At 32.8% G+C, this 23,555-nt stretch overlaps 1 protein-coding gene across 3 annotated transcripts; it reads left to right on the top strand.

Annotated features, from left to right (window-relative positions):
- Nucleotides 1–3,267: 3,267 nt before the first annotated feature.
- Nucleotides 3,268–18,927, top strand: LOC143082089 (peptidyl-prolyl cis-trans isomerase FKBP4-like). Of its 3 annotated transcripts, none has more exons than XM_076257637.1 (9): nt 3,268–3,633; nt 4,670–4,834; nt 5,946–6,044; nt 7,467–7,717; nt 9,130–9,213; nt 11,365–11,601; nt 14,132–14,323; nt 18,176–18,363; nt 18,809–18,927. In XM_076257637.1, exons 1-8 carry the CDS (start codon nt 3,414–3,416, stop codon nt 18,335–18,337), a joined length of 1,410 nt encoding a protein of 469 aa, XP_076113752.1. In that variant the 5' UTR covers nt 3,268–3,413; the 3' UTR covers nt 18,338–18,363; nt 18,809–18,927. The 3 variants fall into 3 exon arrangements, with proteins under 3 accessions (XP_076113752.1, XP_076113751.1, XP_076113753.1); XM_076257636.1 differs by lacking the exon at nt 9,130–9,213 and adding an exon at nt 8,999–9,082; XM_076257638.1 differs by lacking the exons at nt 9,130–9,213; nt 18,176–18,363 and adding an exon at nt 8,999–9,082.
- The last annotated feature ends 4,628 nt before the right edge of the window (nt 18,928–23,555 follow it).

Raw genomic sequence — 23,555 nt, 5'->3', positions numbered from 1 at the left:
ACAGAGGGATTGGAGAACGAAAGACTTTTGAGCATCTGTGCTACATTACATAATATGCCTAATAATAAAAGAAGACGCATGAGAAACCAGGATAAGAATAGGAAAGTTTTGAAAAACAAACAAAGGAAAAACAAAAACAACAAACGTAGGAAATCTTACAAAAGAAAACTGAAAGAAACTTCTAAAAGCATAAATAATTTAAAGTATATTGATATGTATACCAAGCAAAAACTAAACGAGAACGAAATATCAATTCTTGCTAAAGGGTTAAAATTCGTTCCTAGCCCAAACATTAAAAATGCCAAAGCTAATCTTCTCATTGATTTTCAAGAACTAGCCCGAAAAATGAGATGCAAATATCAGTTTGACGACGGATCAAATAAGTGTATCCCTCACCCATTTCAACAGAAAACAGGATACAATCCTTCTATTGCTAATAATGCAATTGAAGACTACATCTTTGCTACTAAGATTGAAATTGGAAAATTAAATACTAAAAAAATCAAATCAAATATTTCCATCAAAGAAAAAATAGCACTATCGACCTTAAGGAATAACAAGAATATCATAATAAAAAAAGCAGATAAGAATTCATCGACAGTGATACTGGACAAAGATAAATATGACAAATTAGCCATGGATCATTTGAATGACCCAATTCACTATGAACAGGTGGATAAATCAGACTTTGAAGAACTTATAAAGATTCTCAATGAAAAAATAAACAATCTGTACCGGAAATCTTATATTGACGATACTACTCTAAAATATCAATCAATTCCAAAAAATACAAGACTTGGAAGACTGTATTTCCTACCAAAAATTCACAAAGTGAATGACCAAGACAGAAATCAACTAAAAGTTAACAAAGAGTGGCTAGACAATATTAATAATATTACGGGTAGACCTATTGTATCATTATGCAATAGTCCACTTGAAAAAGTAGGGACGTTCCTCGATTATTTCATTAACCCGGTGGTAAAACAACAATGGACCTACACTAAAGACACCACTGACTTTATTAATAAACTAGAAAAAATCAAACTTCCTCAGGAAATAATTATGTGTTCATTTGATATTTCTTCTATGTACACAAATATGCGTCATGAAGAAATTATTGAGGCGGTGGATCGTGCTTGGCCTAAACTAAATAAATGTGTATATGAAATCCAACTTCCACCTAAAACAGAATTTTTGGAACTACTAAAAATAGTTCTTCAAAATAATATTTTTGAATTTCACGGAAATATTTTTCGGCAGAGAGTGGGTGTCCCAATGGGACTATCAGCCGCACCATGCCTAACAGATCTAAGAATGTTTGAATAATATCAGACATACTAAATCGATTCCAATATTCGGAGGACATCCTAATGATCTCAATTTACAGGGACGATGGGTTTATAATTTTTAATAAATCTGAAAGACATTTCATGGAATTTATAAAAATTGCTAATAGCATTCATCCATTAATTAAGTTCACACACACCATTTCAAATACTGAAATACAGTTCCTAGACGTAACAATATATAAGGGGAAGAGATTCTTGGAAGACAACATTTTGGATGTTAAACTATACCGGAAACCTACAGATAACTTCCAATACCTAGACAAAACCTCCTCTCATCCTAATGCAGTCTTCAAAGGATTCATTATTGGGGAAACAATAAGAATATTAAGATCGTCTAACAATGAAATCGACAGAAAACAGGAAATAGATCTTTTCAAAAATAAATTAATACAAAGAGGATATAAAGAAAGCCAAATTGAACCGATTATGAAGGAAACATTAAAAAGATCTAGACATGGTACATTGATTTATAAAAAGAAGAAAAAACGTATAGCGCCACCTCTAGTGTTGGCAACTAGATACAATCCTTTGTTTAAACAACTTGGCAGACTGATAAGAAAACACTGGCACATCATTGAGAAAAATAAAACTGCAAAACAACTATTCCCAAAACCACCTATAATTGCATATAAACGACATAAAAATCTAAAGGAATATCTTACATCATCAAAACTATAATTTGAATGTAATTAAAGACACACAAGAAAAGATAGTATATATAGAATAAAAGATCCGCCAGGTGTCAAAGGAAGTGCTCTTTAAGATAATCGCATCCGATATAAAATGCAAGCATATTAATAGATCAAATAAATAATTTAAGTATTGGCCAGAGCACCTGATGAGGATGAACGGCCTTGGTCCGAGTATGACCTAAATTGATATCCGAAACACCATGCGGAATGAAAACAATAAAACATTTAATCCAACACAATAGAAAGAATACTTAAATAATTACATGACACCAATACACTTGGGAACACACAACGAGTGTCAAAATCAAACCCTCATGACAAATTATAATAAACAGAAAACTGCAAAATGTCTTCCAAAAAACGAAGACATTATAGAAATGCCTGATTACTCCTTGGATTGGTTTAGACACGTGTAATAATTTAATTATGAGAGAAAGTCTTCTATCCAGTTGAACTGTTCCATGTTTTGTTGTCAACACCATAGTGTTTAGGTTAATGAATGCTTTGGCAAAGTCCACCACAATTACGTCAGTTTGAATGTTATCATTGCTATATTTTGCCAGTTCTTGTATGAATGATACTAACTGGGTTTCGCAAGATCTCAAAATCAATACCCACGAATTAAAATAAACGGCATGTTTTTCCCGGTTTGAATGGTTTAACACTAGTCATTTTGGGAGCTCTTTATAGTAGCTTACTGTTCGGTTAGCCAATACTGCTCTGTGTTAATGACCTTGAATTGTTTTTCTTTTACAAATTGTGACTAGAATGGAGAGTTGTCTCATTGGCATTCATACCACATCTTCTTATATATATATATAGTAGTTCTTTTCTTTTTGTTGAAATAAATTATAAAGAAGAGAATATCAGTATTATTTTGACGTGAATGTCAATTTTCACTTGTGAAAAATAGAAAAATCCTGATGAATAGTCTTGCCAACTCGCCACACCTATGAAAAATAGAAAAGTCCTTATGAATTGAGTCATTCCCCCCTCTCAAAATATTTTTTTTTTTTTTTTTAAAGTAGACACGAAAACTATATATATTCATCTAGGTTTTATCTTTGTGCATAAAGTGGGGCAATTGACGAGATTTAACCCTTTCACTAGTGGAACAATTTTTTTAAACGAGTTTGTGAAACAATGGGGCTATTTTGTGTAGGGCGATTTTCAAGTGGGGCGATTTGTCCTACTTCCTATTCCTGTTATATCACACGAGCGCTTGATAATGCCATTTTTTAAATATTTAGTATCAAGTGCTTCTATGACACAGCTTCAAGTGTGATCCGAAAATTCTGGAAAAGAAAGCGGTACCAGCATCTTTTTCCTTATTTTAATCTGTTACCTCAGACACTGCATTACTCTTAACAAAATGCCAGAAGAGAATTCTAAAGACGAGTTCCCAAAGATTGATGTTTCGCTTGAGCAGGATGAAGGCATTTTGAAGCAAATTTTACATGAAGGAGAGGGTGAAGAGAAACCACTAAACGGTGATACAGTGTCAGTTCATTATGTTGGTTGTTTAGATGACGGAACAGAGTTTGATTCAAGTCGGTCAAGAGGAGAACGATTTACATTTGAACTTGGAAAGGGTAAGTATAATTAATCACGTAAACACACTCAAGTGACCGCGCCGGCACAGTCTTATCACTAAAAACGAAACTGAAAGTAGAAAATGAACAAGAAGTCTCATCATATTCTGCTCCTATTAACACTACAATGATTAAGTAGAAAAAATGTGAGTGAAAGAAATCACACAAACAAAACTACTTTCAAATATAATTTTGGAGAACAGACCTTTTGAGGCTTTATTGCCTTTAAACTGTAACCGGAGAGCACGAATTTCATTACAAAATTGCTTGTCTCCACCGGGACTCAAACCCGGGACCTCTGCGTTACAAGGCAGCGCATATACCGACTGAGCTAAAGAAGTACTTCCTTAGCTCAACCGCTTACGGCTGACTAAGTATCTACTAAGTTTTTCTAAGGGAAGCAATCCCGTCACAAAACTAAAGATCCATATTTGCTAGACAATTTACTGATATTTTTCTGCCATTACTGGTAATCACACAGTCTAAATACTTTAAATGACATCTTGAAAGGCTTTTTTGTGTGACTCCTTCCTACGATGTCATATAGCTGAAGCAATTTTCGTCTGGAAAACTATGAGACCAATTTTGGCATCTTCTTGGTTAGAAATTTTTGCAAAGAAATAAAGTCTCACCTGTTGGGTGCTTATTTCCAGAAATGTCCAAAAGAAATGCAGAAATCTTTTACCGTTTTAGAGATAACTCCTATAAGAATAAGTGTTCTGTCAAACAGGGTGAGTTTTGAAACCCCCATTACTGTACAACATCATTGGCCAAAAAATCCATTCAATATGTTGTAAGACAAAAAAGCATCTCAGACGGCAGAAGAAAAAAAAAATAATCAGAAGAATAACAAAAGATCTAATTATGGCATGTTTATACCAAAGACAAAGTTTTCATTTAAACTTCTGTTTTGAGAAACAAATATATGTTAATATTTGTGTTCCATATTATTTGATATAAATAAAGCACCAGGGATTTCTTATAAATAATCTATTTGACATACATGTCTGATTTGTACTCTCATTGTTCATGACAGGTGCAGTTATTAAAGCATGGGATCAAGGTGTCGCCACAATGAAAAAGGGGGAGATTGCCCGCTTAACCTGTAAACCAGAATATGCCTATGGAGAGACTGGTTCCCTTCCTAAAATACCAGCAAATGCTACCTTAGTATTTGAAGTTGAGCTGTTTGATTGGAAAGGTAAATTTTAGTTGAAATATGTGCTATTTCTTCATGGAATATATGCACATGATATATGTAAGGTGATAGTATAGAATAGTATGCTATATTTTTTAACAGGATTTCCAAAGGAAAATATTGATTAAATTAATTTGGTGATGTACAATAGTTTGGAGGTACAATGTAAGGACAACTGCCAAACAGTGTCCATGCAATAACTTGAGAAGGCTTTAATAAAATCTTTTCGTATTTAGATATGTGTATTCCTGTGACTAAATGTACATGTAGATATGTGTATTCCTGTGACTAAATGTACATGTATGTCCAATTTGATTTTCTTGATTTTAACTCTAGCAAAAAGTGAAACTCAGATTAACTTTGGCTGTTCCATTTCTGAACCCTTCATAAATCATTTATTTAATATACTTTATCCTGTTTGGGGGTCCAGATTTGCAAATATCACTTTCATGCAATCTTGAAAAGCGTGTATTGATGTCAATCTGACAGCTTCTTGTTTCCGTATAACTTTGGTCTTGCGAGAAGCTCTCAGTACTCCAATGAAATAGTCATGATCTTTCAGACTCTTGTTTGGGTATAGTAAACCAACTTATTTTAGCGGATACTATATTTTACATTTAGCCCTTACCAACTCTTTTTGCTGCCATTTAATTTCAAGATTTTCAAATTTGCTGGATGTAGTTTAATGAGAAAAGATCCATGTTTTATATATTCACAATGATTTAAATTGTGAGTTATTCATCTACTCACAAAAGACAGGAAAATAAATTACCTGCAAAAATGATTTAGTTTCAGCATGTTCAGTGGCGGATCCAGAACAATTCATAAGAAGGGGCCAACTGACTTCCTAAAAGAGATCCGGTTCTGGTCCTGCTTTAGTGATTCCCTATATAATCAAGCAAATTTTTCCTAGAAAAGATCTAAATCTGCCTCTGGGTTATCATTTACTTCAGTCATGCTAGAACCCCTAAATACTCCAATTAAATATTAATTATCATTTAGACTAACATGACTAAAGACTTGATGAAATAGAAGAAAGTCAGATAAATGTAAACTCACTTTAATATTTAAATACATATTGATGACATGGAATAAGTACAAATTTACATTGTAGGTGAAGATGTATCAGAGGACAAAGATGGTTCTATCATCAGGAGTGTTATAAAGAAGGGAGAAAAATATAGTAATCCTAATGATGGGGCAACTGTCAAAGGTGAGAAATTACAGTAATCCTAATGATGGGGCAACTGTCAAAGGTGAGAAACATTCAGTACTTCTTATGTCAGAGCAACTGTCAGAGGTGAGAAAAATACAGTAATCCTAATGATGGGGCAACTGTCAAAGGTGAGAAAAATACAGTAATCCTAATGATGGGGCAACTGTCAAAGGTGAGAAACATTCAGTACTTCTTATGTCAGAGCAACTGTCAGAGGTGAGAAAAATACAGTAATCCTAATGATGGGGCAACTGTCAAAGGTGAGAAAAATACAGTAATCCTAATGATGGGGCAACTGTCAAAGGTGAGAAACATTCAGTACTTCTTATGTCAGAGCAACTGTCAGAGGTGAGAAAAATACAGTAATCCTAATGATGGGGCAACTGTCAAAGGTGAGAAAAATACAGTAATCCTAATGATGGGGCAACTGTCAAAGGTGAGAAACATTCAGTAACTTCTTATGTCAGAGCAACTGTCAGAGGTGAGAAAAATACAGTAATCCTAATGATGGGGCAACTGTCAAAGGTGAGAAAAATACAGTAATCCTAATGATGGAGCAACTGTCAAAGGTGAGAAAAATACAGTAATCCTAATGATGGGACAAATGTCAAAGGTGAGAAACATTCAGTAATCCTAATGATAGAGCAACTGTCAAAGGTGAGATAGATACAGTAATCTTAATGATGGGGCAACTGTCAAAGATGAGAAAGATACAGTAATCTTAATGATGGGGCAACTGTCAAAGGTCAAAGATAGAGTAACTGACACTGTCAAAGCAGAGATAGAAACAGTAATTCTATTGTGGATGCAACTATCGAAGTTGAAAAAAAATACAGTTATCCTTATGACAGATAAGAGCTCTCATGCTTATATATCATGTTTATAGATATTATTTAGCTGATCGTAAAAATAACATCTCCATGCCTTATATATCATGTACTGTAGTACGACGCTAGATTAAAACTGATGTGGAAAGGTAACACCCTGCCATCGAAAGCTTCATTTTAATGCCCATTTGGTCCTGTGGTCTAACGGGACGGCTACTGTGCAGGCGATTTGGTGTCACGATATCTCAGTAGCATGGGTTCGAATTCCAACGAGGGAAGAACAAAAATTTGCGAAAGCAAATTTACAGATCTAACATTGTTGGGTTGATGTTTAGACGAGATGTATATAATACATATATATATATATATATATATATATATATATATATATATATATATATATATATATATATATATATATATATAGCTGGATGTCGCCTTTCCTACAATGCAGTATTTATTCATTTAAAGTACATAGGAGAACATTGAACCATGAAAGACATTCATGTTATCAGCATATTTAAAAATACATGACAATAAAAAACTTCAATATACATATTGTAATTGAACAAAACTTTATTTTGCTTTGTAGTAAAATACACAGCATCATACAACGACAATGTGTTCGAGAAAGATAGGGAGTTGGAATTCATTGTTGGAGAAGGAGACGAGCAAGGGATCATTCCTGGTTTGGAACAAGCTGTCAAGAAAATGAAACAGCATGAGAAATCCAAATTTGATATCAAGCCTTCACAAGCTTATGGTGCCAAGGGAAATACAGAGTTTAACATCCCAGGGGATGCAACTCTAGTGTATGAAGTTGAACTGATAAGCTTTGAAAAGGTAAAAGATGTTTAGATGTACTCATTGTTTATTTGTGATGTTAACCATGAATAATTTAACTGCTAAAAGTAGGATGAAATATAGAATATAGAATGGAAATTGGAATGTGTAAATGAGACAGCAATCCTAAATAAGAGCAGAATACCACCCAAAGGCCACCAATAGTTGTTCAGGCAGCAAGAAAATCCCTCACAAGGAGGCTGGCTTCAGCTGGCTTCTAAACAATTTAATGTATACTAATCAATTAAATAAACAAATGATAGATTCCAAACGAAACTCCCAAAAATACAAATAAACAAATGATAGATTCCAAACGAAACTCCCAAACATACAAATAAACAAATGATAGATTCCAAACGAAACTCCCAAACATACAAATAAACAAATGATAGATTCCAAACGAAACTCCCAAACATACAAATAAGCAAATGATAGATTCCAAACGAAACTCCCAAACATACAAATAAACAAATGATAGATTCCAAACGAAACTCCCAAATATACAAATAAACAAATGATAGATTCCAAACGAAACTCCCAAACATACAAATAAACAATTGATAGATTCCAAACGAAACTCCCAAACATACAAATAAACAAATGATAGATTCCAAACGAAACTCCCAAACATACAAATAAACAAATGATAGATTCCAAACGAAACTCCCAAACATACAAATAAACAAATGATAGATTCCAAACGAAACTCCCAAACATACAAATAAACAAATGATAGATTCCAAACGAAACTCCCAAACATACAAATAAACAAATGATAGATTCCAAACGAAACTCCCAAACATACAAATAAACAAATGATAGATTCCAAACGAAACTCCCAAAAATACAAATAAACAAATGATAGATTCCAAACGAAACTCCAAAACATACAAATAGACAAATGATAGATTCCAAACGAAACTCCCAAACATACAAATAAACAAATGATAGATTCCAAACGAAACTCCCAAACATACAAATAACCAAATGATATATTCCAAACAAAACTCCCAAACATACAAATAAACAAAAACTAAAAGAAAATATAGACAAGACTGAAAAAGGCTCTAAAGTTCCTGACTTGGGACTGGTGCTAAAATGAAGCAGGGTTATACATGTTTTGTGAGATCTCAAACCTCATCCTATACCTCTAGCATAAAAGATCATGTGGATAACACATACAGAATGTTGGATTTATCTTCATATTCATTTGATTATTTATAATCAAAGGCTTAGGTAAATTCTGGTATGGATGTGTATTTATACATTGGCTGATTTCAGGCAAAGGAATCCTGGGAACTTTCTACAGAAGAAAAGTTAGAACAATCAGAGATTGCTAAAAACAGAGGAAGCCAATACTTTAAGGTAAGATTGCTGTAAAACATAACTAAAGTATGGTATGTCTCTTTTAGGAGAAACAACCTTGGGAACTAGATACGTATGGGCGATCGGATATTGCTGAACAAGCCAAAAATAAAGGAAATAAATATGTCAAGGTAGGATTCCTTAGGCTTGCAGCTGTTGACGTGTTTTGCTTTGACTTTCTATACTCTTTAACCAAAACATTGCCAAAGAGAAACCTAAGTTTCACCAGGTTGTTGATGAGGTTTGGTTGTATCATGTTTTATAGACTATTGTAGCTTTTCTGGGTTTTGTTTTTTCAAATCTAATTGAAATGCTATATTCAAAATAAACAGATCTGTCAAATTTTGACTTCATTATCTCAATGCTTTGAGGGGTACATTTAAATGTAAACAGCATAACTACACTGATAAATCCTATTTTCTGAGAAGACACACATGCTTTACCTTGCTTAGAAATGTACAAAATAATTAAAAGTTTTTTAGTTTAAGGATGAAACTGCATGATCTGTAAATTTTCTAAATATTTATAGATTGCACTACTATTTCTGTATTACTAAAATTTTGTGAAAGCTAGGGATACCTTTCGCTTTACTAATGAAATTAGAATTAACATGACTCTTCCAGTGATCGTCAATAATATTACTATACATATGTGTGCTAAAGACAAATGCAAATTAAACTGTTTTCAGATAATAAGTTTATCATCCAGGATACAAATATATTTTAAAGTCTACATTTTCAACTTTACTGACTTTTCATGAAATTATAAAAATAATTTAGATAAATGTCCAAGTTGCTGATGTATTTTTGTTTTCATATACATTGTCAACAAATAGGAAAATTCTTATCATTCAGTAAATAATAAAATATTTGGTAGGGAAAATGTATATCATAACCTAGCAGTATACTTTCATCAATATATATCATGTTTATATAGTAAATTCTTATATGTCATGGTACATGTAATTACCCAAATCAAAATCATTCAAAAAAAAGCAAATTAAAAGATTTAAAGAAAAATAAGATTAACATTGGGATAAAACTAGAGGGGATGCTATACAGACATATTGTTACGGTCAATATCCAAGTTCAATGTGAGAAAAATTGTGACAAGGTTATTCTCGTGAATAAATGTGCGTCAAGTTCAATTTTGAGTTCAAGAAATGTTGTACTTGATTGATTGAAAACTGCTGCCTCATTTCTCTTCTGTGCAATATTGTTTACCCTGTTAATAAACCTTTTCTAATTCTGTTCATCACAAGCCAAAGTAGTCCAAAATAATAAAAACAAGATGGCAGCCACTTTAGATTTAAAACTGAACAGAATACCTGTCACTCGGTATTTAGTAATACATTTATTGTCGAGTCTGACTTTTGTCTCAAAACTAGACATATCAATCCTACATTCAGTCGTCTGTAGCATCAGTGTCCACTAATATTCACTTGGTGGTTTAAGTTTTTTAAATTTTAATAACTTTCTTAAATTATCCTGGATTTCTACCAAACTTTGACAGAAGCTTTTTTTATGATCATAAGATATTATCCAGAAGTAAATTTTTTATAAAAAAAAACCTGTTTATCAGTATTTTACATATAAACATGATAAATGAACTTCTGCCAATTAACATAACATTCACTCTGTGGTTAAACATGTTAAAGTTTTTAGAATTTGAATAACTCTCTTAAAATATCCTGGATTTGTACCAAACTTGAACAAGATTTGTTATAGTCAAAACTAGTATCAAGAAGGAAATTTTGTAAAATATTATTTCTTGTTTTTATACATATACATGTATTACTTATAAATGGACTTACATTTTTCCTGTTAACAATACAGTCTGTCTTTAAAGTTTTTAAAAACATTTATAAGATTCATAAAACATCCTGAGTTTTTACCAAACTTGGACAGAAGCTTCTTACAATCAAAAGATAATAGTCAAAGGAAATTATTTAATATTTTTTTTCCCAATTTTTGTTGCCTATGACTAACATGACTAACAGCACAAGTAGGCAAGACACTGGGTTCTGTGGTATTCCTACAAATTTTAAGTGATGTTCTAAAGCAGCTACCTACATATAATCTATTGCTAAATACTGAATTAGACTTGAAACATTAGTCTTCACAAATAACCACAAGCCCTATGATTCAAGACCTGGCCAGTTTAACTTTAAATAGACTAATAAAAAATTTCTGAGAGGAGGCCTCAAAACACAAGACAATTAAAAAAAAAACTGATTTTGAGCTTGCATGTCAAAAATTTATCAAGGACTTTCTAATTTGCAGAAAGAAAACTACAGCAAGGCAAAGCAGTTCTACAAAAAAGTGAAGAAATATTTAGAATATGAAACCGATTTACAAGAAGAAAATAAAGAGAAAAGGAATAGTTTAATGTTAGCTACACATCTGAACATTGCCATGTGTGAAATCAAAGTGGGAGATTTCTCTGAAGTGAGAGAAGAATGCAATAAAGCTTTAGAGATAGACCCTAAAAGTGTCAAGGCATACTTTAGGAGGGCTACGGTAAATATTTTATTTTAAGAAAAATTAAAAATGGTTAAATTTTTATAATTCAATATAGAGATTCTTATTTATAGAGTGCAATCTATGAAGGGAGACTCTATTTGTGTAGTTGTACCTTTAGGGAGACCCTATTTGTGTAGTTGTTGTATCTTAGGGAGACTATTTGTGTAGTTGTTGTACCTTTAGGGAGACTATTTGTGTAGTTGTTGTATCTTAGGGAGACTATATTGTGTAGTTGTTGTATCTTAGGGAGACTCTATTGTGTAGTTGTTGTATCTTAGGGAGACTCTAATGTGTAGTTGTTGTATCTTAGGGAGACTATTTTGTAGTTGTTGTATCTTAGGGAGACTCTATTGTGTAGTTTTTGTATCTCAGGGAGACTATTTGTGTAGTTGTTGTATCTTAGGGAGACTATTTGTGTAGTTGTTGTACCTTTAGGGAGACTATTTGTGTAGTTGTTGTATCTTAGGGAGACTCTATTGTGTAGTTGTTGTATCTTAGGGAGACTATTGTGTAGTTGTTGTATCTTAGGGAGACTTTTGTGTAGTTGTTGTATCTTAGGGAGACTCTATTGTGTAGTTGTTGTACCTTTAGGTAGACTATTTGTGTAGTTGTTGTACCTATAGGGAGACTCTCCTTGTGTAGTTGTTGTACCTTTAGGTAGACTATTTGTGTAGTTGTTGTACCTATAGGGAGACTCTCCTTGTGTAGTTGTTGCACCTTTAGGGATACTCTATTTGTGTGTTTGTTACACCTTTAGGGAGACTCTATTGTGTAGTTGTTGCACCTTTAGGGATACTCTATTTGTGTAGTTGTTGTACCTATAGGGAGACTCTCCTTGTGTAGTTGTTACACCTTTAGGGATACTCTATTTGTGTGTTTGTTACACCTTTAGGGATACTCTATTTGTGTGTTTGTTACACCTTTAGGGAGACTCTATTGTGTAGTTGTTGCACCTTTAGGGATACTCTATTTGTGTAGTTGTTGTACCTATAGGGAGACTCTCCTTGTGTAGTTGTTACACCTTTAGGGATACTCTATTTGTGTAGTTGTTGTACCTTTAGGTAGACTATTTGTGTAGTTGTTGTACCTATAGGGAGACTCTCTTGTGTAGTTGTTGCACCTTTAGGGATACTCTATTTGTGTGTTTGTTTTACCTATAGGGAGACTCTCCTTGTGTAGTTGTTACACCTTTAGGGATACTCTATTTGTGTAGTTGTTGTACCTATAGGGAGACTCTCCTTGTGTAGTTGTTGCACCTTTAGGGATACTCTATTTGTGTGTTTGTTACACCTTTAGGGAGACTCTATTGTGTAGTTGTTACACCTTTAGGGATACTCTATTTGTGTGTTTGTTTTACCTTTAGGGAGACTCTATTGTGTAGTTGTTGCACCTTTAGGGATACTCTATTTGTGTGTTTGTTACACCTTTAGGGAGACTCTATTGTGTAGTTGTTGCACCTTTAGGGATACTCTATTTGTGTAGTTGTTGTACCTATAGGGAGACTCTCCTTGTGTAGTTGTTACACCTTTAGGGATACTCTATTTGTGTGTTTGTTTTACCTTTAGGGAGACTCTCCTTGTGTAGTTGTTACACCTTTAGGGATACTCTATTTGTATGTTTGTTGCACCTTTAGGGATACTCTATTTGTGTGTTTGTTGCACCTTTCAACATGTTAATAGCAGGAATACTTTTGTGTTTGTTTTACCTTGAGGGAGACTCTATTTTGTATGTTTTAGGGTCCCTTTGTGGAGACCTATTTGTGTGTTTGTTTTATCTTTAGGGAGACTCCCATTTTGTATGTTTGTAGAACTTTCAGACAAATTTGATAGGTATGGGTCCTCAATTCTCTTCAGCTACATAATTGATTTGACTATTTAACTTTTAATGCCCCCACTGTAGTGGAGGGGGCATTAAGTTTTACCCTTGTCCATCTGTACGTACATATGTACGTCCCAAAATTAATTTCTATTCTCTAACTTTAGTTTGACTCAACCAAATGTTATGGAACTTATACACAATGCTAATTACCACAAAACACAGATGAAGTTTGATTTTCGGTGACATCTCTTTTGCCATTCTAAGGTTATGCCCCTTTAGATATTGATAAAATGCTTAATTTTTTTGTTTCTGTTAACTAACTTTAATTTGCCTCAACCAAATGTTATGAAACTTAGACACAATGTTTATTACCAAAAAAACACTTTTACTGTCTAGCCTTATAAATGCCTCTTTACAAAAGGAAAAATTTCTGGATTTTTTATTTTATTCTCTGACTTGAGTTTGCCTCAACTAAATGTAATGATACATATACACAATGCTAATTACCACAAAACTCAGTTCAAGTACAAATTCCAGTAGTGTGACTTTTTACAGTTCTTTATCATCTGTCTTTCATGAACACATTCCCCATTTATTTAATTCAAGCACTATTGATGAGTTTTTTGGTAGATGAAACATTGTACTATCTGGCATACTTGTCTTGTACTTTAAAGCAGATTTGTTACATATGTATATTTTATTTTTTTAGGCCTATTTTCAAGTTCACGATCATGAATCAGCTAAAGCAGATTATGAGAAAGTCTTGGAACTTGAACCAGAGAACAAAGCAGCCAAAAATCAAATAGTTATTTGTGACCAAAAACTGAAGCAGTTCAGGGAAAAAGAAAAACATATTTATGCTGGAATGTTTAATAAATTTGCTGAACGTGATTCACGCCATGTAAGTTCATAGAAACAGAAAATTAGAAAAAAAAACTAGGGTAAAGGTTAGGGTTAGGGTTACCTAGAAAAATAAGGAGATAGCTGAAATATCAAAAGATATACTGTGCATTCATTATTATTCGTTGGATACCAATTTTCGTGGGTACTGTTGAACCATGAATTCAAATGTTCAACGAAATTACATATTATATATCGGGTTTGCATGCAGACTGGCAAAACAACAAATCATATATCCACGAAAAATGCAAGTTTTCCTGAATCCACAAAAATTGATTCCCAAGAAAATTAATGAATCCACAGTAGTTGTAGTTTTTCAATCAACCTGAAACTTAGTACACATGTTCCCTCTTGAAACTTTGTACACATTTTCCCTCTGATATCATCTTTCTAATTTTAATGCCAATTGAGAGTTTTGTCGACATTTTGCAAAAAATGTTTTTCAATGGTAAATATTTCTATTTAGGGCACTTTTAATTTTCTTTTATGTTATAACTTTTCATGGCTTTGTATTCAGAGCTCCAGATAAATTGCATATTTGCGTGATAACGCAATAAAATAATTAAAAACCCGATGCAATTGCCCATTGCAGCGTTTAAAAACCCAAATCATTCAAAGGAAAATCCAATTATATGCCAAAACCATGAGTTCTTAATGCTTTTATTCGCTATCGTTTGCGTTATTTACCCTTATCTATTACATAGTCATCGCGTAAATCTAAACATTTATAATTGGAACTTTCGTTCTAAAAATAGAGCGTTGCATCAAGTAGTTGAAATGGGTCCCTGTTGGAATTTTCCATTGGTCTAAAGGTACATGTGTTGATGAAAACATTTCGATCTTCTCTGCGTTTATCCAATTAGCGTTTGTCATGTTGTCATAATTTTATCGAATTGCTCGGGATTTATCATAACACAATGAATTAAAACGAAAGTAAATGTCTGGTAAAAATATTGAATAGAAGCATGTTTTTAGCTTCTTTTTGATAGCTGAGGGATAATAATTATGATGCATATATGATAACAAGACACAGCTAGTGTTTTTAGGAAGCATCCAAAGAACGCACAGGCGTGTTTGCGTGCCTTAGTAAGAACATTGTTAGAACGACAAACACAGAATTTTGTCAAGAACTAAATCAGTTGAAACAGTGATAGGCCAGTAGTTGAGAGGCATTGGAAACCAAAAGTTCTAATAAGGGACAAATTAACCCAGATTTATGTAAAATAAAATTCAAGTATAAGTTTTTTTTATATATTATTTTTTCTTTTTAGCTGATGAATGAAATCACATATATATCCATTTTTATGTAAATGCAGCTCGACATTTTCTTTGTTTTTGGTCTAATTGTTCTGAATGCTTTGTAACATTGTTATTTATTTATTTGGTGTTGCAGGATTATTTGTAAATTTCAATTGAATGTGGTCCCCGTCATTAAACCACCCTATAAACCTGGTCAAGGTCTGGAACTACTTATTATTTTTTTTAAAAGAAGTCTGGCAAATAGGTGATAGGACTGGCAAAACTATCTTACAGCACTTAATGTTCACATATATTACATAAAAATCTAAACACTAAGCCACACCTACCGGCCGGTGACGTACCCCAACTAAACTGTAGGGTGATCATATGTGATCTAGAAAGGTAATTAGTTACTGTCCAACTAGTGACACCAGCTGCAGTTTATATTAGTTGTGAGAAAATACAAAACTGGCAGAACGATTATAACCGGACACAAATTAAACATACGATTGCTCCTCAGTGTATAAACCAAATAAAACAGCTATCACATATACAAAGAAAGAAACATTTAAGATGGATGAACATCTCAGTTAGATATAAAGTGATTATAACATGCCTAAATATTCAATATTGTGTTGATGAATAACCCAATACATTAAGGAGCTTGGTGGTGAAAAACCCAATTTGATATTTGCTTGAGGGGTGAATTGGAATTGATAATGCAATTATAAAACTTTATCACTCAATTACATAAAAAATGGTGGGTAAAAACCCCAATTTGTGAATTCTCATCTGGAGCTCTGGTATTAATAATTGATAATGTCATATTAATAATCCTTTCAAAACAAATATTTTGGAAAATTTCCTTGAATAATGCACTAATGTATATATTCCATATTTTATAAAGCACTACATGTGTTATCTAGCATCTTTGTAAATAAAGAAACTAGTATAAAAAAAATATTCAGGTGAAGACATGAATTATTTCCGGGTTATTGAAAATTTGTGTACAAACATAATTAATCATAACAGATGTTCTATACTAATGATAATAAGGCCGGGATAAGGTACCGGCATTTGATCTACCTTTTAACAAATGTAAATATGTTAATAAAACTTAGTTTAAGAAAAAAACCTGAAAAAAAAACAATTGATTAAGGGCCAACTCTTGTTTTGTGAACAGTGTTTGTCAATATTTTTTATTAGAATTGATATGGGAAACAAACAAAGCTGGTGTGAGGGACACAGGTATCAACATTTGTAAAAAGATAAAAAGATTTTCTGTCGCAACATAATACCCCTTTTATAAATTCTACTAAAACAACAATATGATTATCAAAGGTTAATGATGAGGTATGAAGAACACATTAGTTATAATTTTGTATATGAAGTTGGAAAAAATGGTTCAGTGTTCTTCAATCTGATTCAAATACAGATCTGGTTTCCATGCTGTGCTAACAACTCACAGTTCTTCTTTCTGTCTTAAAGACCTTTCGGAATCCTCTGGTTTTGTTGTAATAGTACACAATTTTCAAAATTTGAGGACAGACATTTCATTGGCTGTTGTAAGAATTAGCAGAACAGAAAGAAGAAAGAAGTGTAATGAGATCCTTGTAACTGAAGCTTGGACACAGGATCTGTACGTCAGATTGAGTGTTCTCTTGATGTATTGTCAGAACATTATTTCAAGACGTGTCTAGTTTTGTATCTAAAACCTAGTTTGCTATAAAATAGTTTTATCTTCGTCAAACTACTTGTGTATTGAAAATAAAGGTGCCACCATTACAGCAATAACTACAGTTTTGATTGGGAGGGATTGGTATTATATGAAAACTGACATATATAAATGTTGGAGAACTTCATAAACCAGGTTTGGTATTATATGAAAACTGACATGTATAAATGTTGGAGAACTTCATAGACCAGGTTTGGTATTATATGAAAACTGACATGTATAAATGTTGGAGAACTTCATAGACCAGGTTTGGTATTATATGAAAACTGACATGTATAAATGTTGGAGAACTTCATAGACCAGGTTTGGTATTACTAGTATATGAAAATTGACATGTATAAATGTTGGAGAACTTCATAGACCAGGTTTGGTATTATATGAAAACTGACATGTATAAATGTTGGAGAACTTCATAGACCAGGTTTGGTATTATATGAAAACTGACATGTATAAATGTTGGAGAACTTCATAGACCAGGTTTGGTATTATATGAAAACTGACATGTATAAATGTTGGAGAACTTCATAGACCAGGTTTGGTATTATATGAAAACTGACATGTATAAATGTTGGAGAACTTCATAGACCAGGTTTGGTATTATATGAAAACTGACATGTATAAATGTTGGAGAACTTCATAGACCAGGTTTGGTATTATATGAAAACTGACATGTATAAATGTTGGAGAACTTCATAAACCAGGTTTGTATTTTTCATTAATCACCTCTGACCGTGAAAGGGAGAACCCTAAAAAAAAGGACAAGTTTCATATACAGGTTTGCTTGATTACCCTACTTTAATGAATTTGACTATTAAAATGATTTAAAACAAAAATCTAGCATGCTATGTATATTGATAACTTGTCCTTTTTGTTTTCCAGCCATACTCTGGCTATGAAGATGGGCTGGAAAGCATTGGGGAATGGCACAATGAAATGGCTGATGGTATGATGACACTTCAGCAAGAGTGTGAGGCATTCGGTGAAACAATGCCTGAACCTAAAACCAACAATCATGGCAGGAAACACCAAGAAGATGATTGACAGGCAGGCTACAAGATATGACAATGGTATTAGAAATGGTGTCTTCAGTTTCAATACGGATTTGACAATTTTAAACATGTATCAGCAGCCCTATTTGCACTTATTCTTTTGCTTGTAGCCTATTCAATTAATATAAAAGAATAGGGTAGAAAGTTGTTTGTTATTCTTTCACATATTTGTGCATCATTTATGATTTGTTTTCCATTTGTTGTTTAGGCAGTTGGTTTTCTGATGTATTAATGTAACCAATTCAAACAAAAAAGTTAAGGTCTGATTAATGTACTAAACAAGTATGATATAATACTACAACAAACAACAACTACTGAATTACAGGGCTTCTGATTGGGGACAGGTTCTAACTGTCACTGGTTAAACATGTTTGCTGACACCGAAACCTCCCCCTTACCTGGTGATATGTTTCAAATGTTTTGAAAATTTCTGAATCCTGTATGTTTTTATTTTTCCTTCCAGGTGAAAGTTTCAGATGAATCAAAGACAACCAAACAGTCGGATTCTAAACCAGAAGAAAGTGCCCCAATGGAAACAAGTTAAAATGGTGGAGGATTTTTATTTACTTTTATAATTATTATTGTTGATTTAATTGTGATCTGTGTACTCACGGCTGGTAATCTACACACGCAGAACATTTGGTTCTGCAATGAAAACCGTGAGAGGATTTTCCGGTTGTGCTTGAGTGGAGTAATTTTCACCGCTTCAAAAGGTATGTACATTTCTAAATCTCAATTTTCTTATTCAACTGATCAAAATATTGAAAATCAGAGAATGCTATGCTGTGGTGAATACTTTAACGAAGAGATACATGTATCATATACTGTTGTACGTAGAGTTGAACTCCTACAAAATCAGTTGCCCCACGAGAAATTGCCTTAAAAAGTGACATTTCAATTTTTAAATGGTTCTATTTACAGATCTACAAGTTCAAATTAAGTTTTTTTTCGGGCAATGGGTATGAATTTTGTTTTTGGCGGCGTATACGCTGTCCGGTGTTGATAGACGTCTGAATAATTCCAAAAAATACATTTTTTCATTAAGTCATGCGTGAGGGGATCGGTTCTGATTGAGGACATCGTGAATGCGTGAGGGGAAGAACAAACATTTTTTTTTAATCATTGACTTTGTGACTCTTGTTGACCCAATAAATGTGATCAATACTGATTAAAAGCACAGATTTATCCTAATACTTTAATAGATAAAAACTGATCACTGATTCAATGAAATCACACTATTAATTGTTTGTTCAATTTCAAAAAATGCCATTGTTCAAAGGAAAAAGGAAAAGAGGACTGAAATTGAATCTCTACAAAAAGCCCTGGAGATACAAGTTATCCCCGCCCTCGAAGCGAACTAAACCCTCTTGGAGTAGTCCTGTCGTCAAATATACGTCACAGAGATCACCACATATATTTAAGAAAAGTATATCGCCGATCAAAACTTCAACACCTATATATATTAGACGTAATCTGTTCACCCAAAATCACGAAATTTTCGAAACAAAAATGGCAGATCAACAGAACTTGTTATTCCCGAACATCGATGAAAGCCAAGATAATCTCGAGGAAGACCATAAGGAAGAGCATGTATTAGACAACGAAGAAGATATAGAAGAAGACATAGAAGAAGACCACGTAGTAGACCACGATAAAGACCACATGGAAGACCTTGAGGAAGAATATAAAGTTTTTCAAAGTGCTTTAGATAAACTCTCAGACGTAGGGAAAAGGGAAAGATTTTTGATTTTTTTTTCATTAGTACAGAGTGGACGTTTTCCTTTTAAACAACATTGCATTCGACCTGTTTTTGGACATTGTTGAGTAGTTTGAAAAGGACGAATCCAAACGAATGAGATACCCACCAACATCACTCCAGTATTTTTGGTTATCATTGACAACACTTTTTCTTTTTATTCTTCGTGAAACATATTATTAAACCTAGGTTCCCACAATTTATTTCATAATTCAATCTCATAAATTTTTCTCTAAGCACTGTTTTTTCATGAACAATGTTGCCTTATTTAGTTAAGTTTCAACGACTCATAGCTTGAATATAAAAATATGATTTGTTATTCCCCTCACGCATTCACGATGTCCTCAATCAGAACCGATCCCCTCACGCATGACTTAATGAAAACATGTAGTTTTTAGAATTATTCAGACGTCTATCAACATTGGACAGTGTACACGCCGCCAAAAACAACATTCATACCCTTTGCCCTAAAAAAAACTAAATTTGAACTTGTTAGTCTGTAAATAAAACCATTTCAAAATTGAAATGTCACTTTTTAAGGCAATTTCTCGTGGGGCAACTGATTTTGTAGGAGTTCAACTCTACGTACAACGGTAAATGATACATGTATCTCTTCGTTAAAGTATTCACCACAGCATAGCATTCTCTGATTTTCAATATTTTGATCAGTTGAATAAGAAAATTGAGATTTAGAAATGTACATACCTTTTGAAGCGGTGGAAATTACTCCACTCAAGCACAACCGGAAAATCCTCTCACGGTTTTCATTACAGAACCAAATGTTCTGCGTGTGTAGATTACCAGCCGTGGTACTGCCATTTTGTTTTTGAGATACAATTTTGTTCCTAAGCTACGGTATGTATTTTTGTTAATAATAAATTGTGCCATGAATATAATAATTTTTTAACATTGAAACATTTGTATGTAAATCATTTATACATCTGATTTTTGTTGAACAAAAAAGACATAGAAATATATGGACCTTGCAATTTTTTATTCAGTTTGTATAACAAACTTCATACTTAATATATTATGTATTATCTTACATGTATATCATATCTTTGTATACCATATCAGACAAAAGTTATATATATATACACAAGTTCCAACGGTACATAATATATTGTTTACACAACTCTAAGTTACAGTTATGATTATACTTTGAACATCATTCTTTATATTCATATGTAATTCTTTCAGTGTCTTTTTCGTATGAATAGAATTGGCATTATTAGAAAGAAATCCTCTTATTGTAATTTAAACTGACCATGTTTCCCATCAAGTTCAAATAAGGTACAGCAAATATTTAACAGAAACAAACTTTTGCCCAACATACTTCAATATTATTTTACAAATAGTATTTGTTGAGACATAATAATAATGGTTATTCCCCCGTTTTTTTAATTAAAAAAATAAATTATCAGCTGTAAACCTACAAACCAGTTTAGAAACTTTCTAAATGTTGTTCTTATAATTAATACAAAATTAACTGTATGATAATGGGTAGTGTTAACGTTTTGAGGTCATTTCCACACCAGAACATGTACAGGTAAACCAGAAATATCAACAGAATAAAATTGTTAGTCTAATATCTATTAAGCTTTATTACTTACTGTTTGAAAAGAGCAATCCTGAAAAGTAAAACCTTTAATTGTTCTGTGTGCACATAAATGAGGAAGATCTTGGGAGGAGGCATTTTTTTCCTTCTTATATTTTTTTTTTTACAAATCTAGAAAATCTAGACTACAATCTTTTTTTGGAATTGTTTTTCAAAGTTATAATAAAATTATTGCATGAATTGTAATGAACTGCTTACTTCAGGACTTAAATTGATAATTGCATAATATTATCTGTCAAACATGTGATAAATCCATAACTCATTAGTCTCATGAACTATACAGTAGAAATCATTGTATACATTCCAATAAGTTAACAATCATTGTAATAAATCTTTTTATATTAAACATTTCTTTTGTTGATATAGTTACTATAGCATTATATTCCTTTATTACACCCCTGACATCTGAAGTAGAACATTGATATGAATTTATGGGAGTCTGTCTATTTATTCCACTGAAGTATTTATGATTGCTCCTGAATTTGGACAGGTACATACAGAATGTGACAGGATTAAACATTGTTGCTGCTGCTGAAGTTTTTGTCAAGTGAATATCTCATGAGTTTGGTTTTTATCTCAGATATTATGAGCAATATGTCAGCAACATTTATTGTATCTTGTAATAATTGTAATGTGTGTGTATTTTGTTTGGCAGGATTCATCTGACCTTGGACTCATTTTATCGTTGATTGATCACTGTTAAATTTGTAATGATTGGTCCATTCTTCAGATACTGTAAGCAATAGGTCAAAAATATTTGGTGTATGGATTGTGCGGTGAACATGTCTGTCTGACATGGTTCATCTGACTTTTCATGGTTCATTTGTAAATTTCAAGGTTTTGTGGTTTGTTTAATAAATGTTCTTCTTTCTTGTAAGTTCTTTTTGACCTGGCTCCAATTAGAAGTTACCTTATGGTTTAATTATGTTATAGAATAAGAAGATGTGGTATGATTGCAAAAGAGACAACCATCCACAAAAGAACAAATAAGACTAAATAAACTGTTATCACAGAGATTTGTCTTGTCTTTTTGGAATTTTGATAATGCAAATGTTAAAATGAAAAAATCAAAACTTAAAAAAGAGGGGCGAAAGATACCAGAGGGACAGTCAAACTCACAGATCGAAAATAAACGGACAACACCATAGCTAAAAATAAAAAGACAGACACAAGACAACATAGAAAACTAAAGACTAAGCAACACAAACTCCACAAATACTGGGGGTGATCTCCTGTGCTACAGAAAGGTAAGCAGATCCTGCTCAACATGTGACACCTGACATGTTGCTCATGTTATTACAAATGGTTATTCCATAATGTTCAACCAACTGGTGATGGTGTCCATAAAAATTTGCAAAGGGATGATTTCAACTCCAACGTTTGGAAATCTTGGTTTAATAGCTTCCTAGTTAGCAGCAACCCTCTTTAAGGAAATCATGATAGGAAATACAAGACCAGGAATATTGTATCAATTATTAGATATATACTCCATATGCAGGCACTGTTGGAATGTAATGTTGCTACATGTTGAACATTTTACAAAAGTTATCCAAATATTCAAAGTCAAGGAATCATGACTGAGGTACATGGCTAAACAATCTCCATGTAAATGAAATGTGCCAATTCTAATACAACTGCATACGAAATACTAGTACCATTGATGGCTTATTATAAGTTGTTCCCTTTAAACAGACCTAAACACAAACATTAACTTGTAAACTATGTAAAAGTTTCAAAGTCAATGGACCATGAGGAGGGGTGGGGCTATCCAATCTCCATGGAAATGAGATCTGCCAATACTTGTACAACTGCATACCAAATATCATTGACCTACCA

The sequence above is a fragment of the Mytilus galloprovincialis genome, chromosome 7, assembly GCF_965363235.1.
Source record: "Mytilus galloprovincialis chromosome 7, xbMytGall1.hap1.1, whole genome shotgun sequence".
Taxonomy (NCBI): domain Eukaryota; kingdom Metazoa; phylum Mollusca; class Bivalvia; order Mytilida; family Mytilidae; genus Mytilus; species Mytilus galloprovincialis.
Note: the sequence above shows the minus strand (reverse complement) of the source record. Positions and strands in the feature narration are given on the sequence as shown.

Coding starts and splice junctions, on each gene's coding strand:
- LOC143082089 (XM_076257637.1), top strand. CDS start 3,414: ATGCCAGAAGAGAATTCTAAAGACGAGTTCCCAAAGATTGATGTTTCG. Junction 7,718..9,129: donor AACTGATAAGCTTTGAAAAG/GTAAAAGATGTT, acceptor TGTCTCTTTTAG/GAGAAACAACCTTGGGAACT. Junction 9,214..11,364: donor AAGGAAATAAATATGTCAAG/GTAGGATTCCTT, acceptor TCTAATTTGCAG/AAAGAAAACTACAGCAAGGC.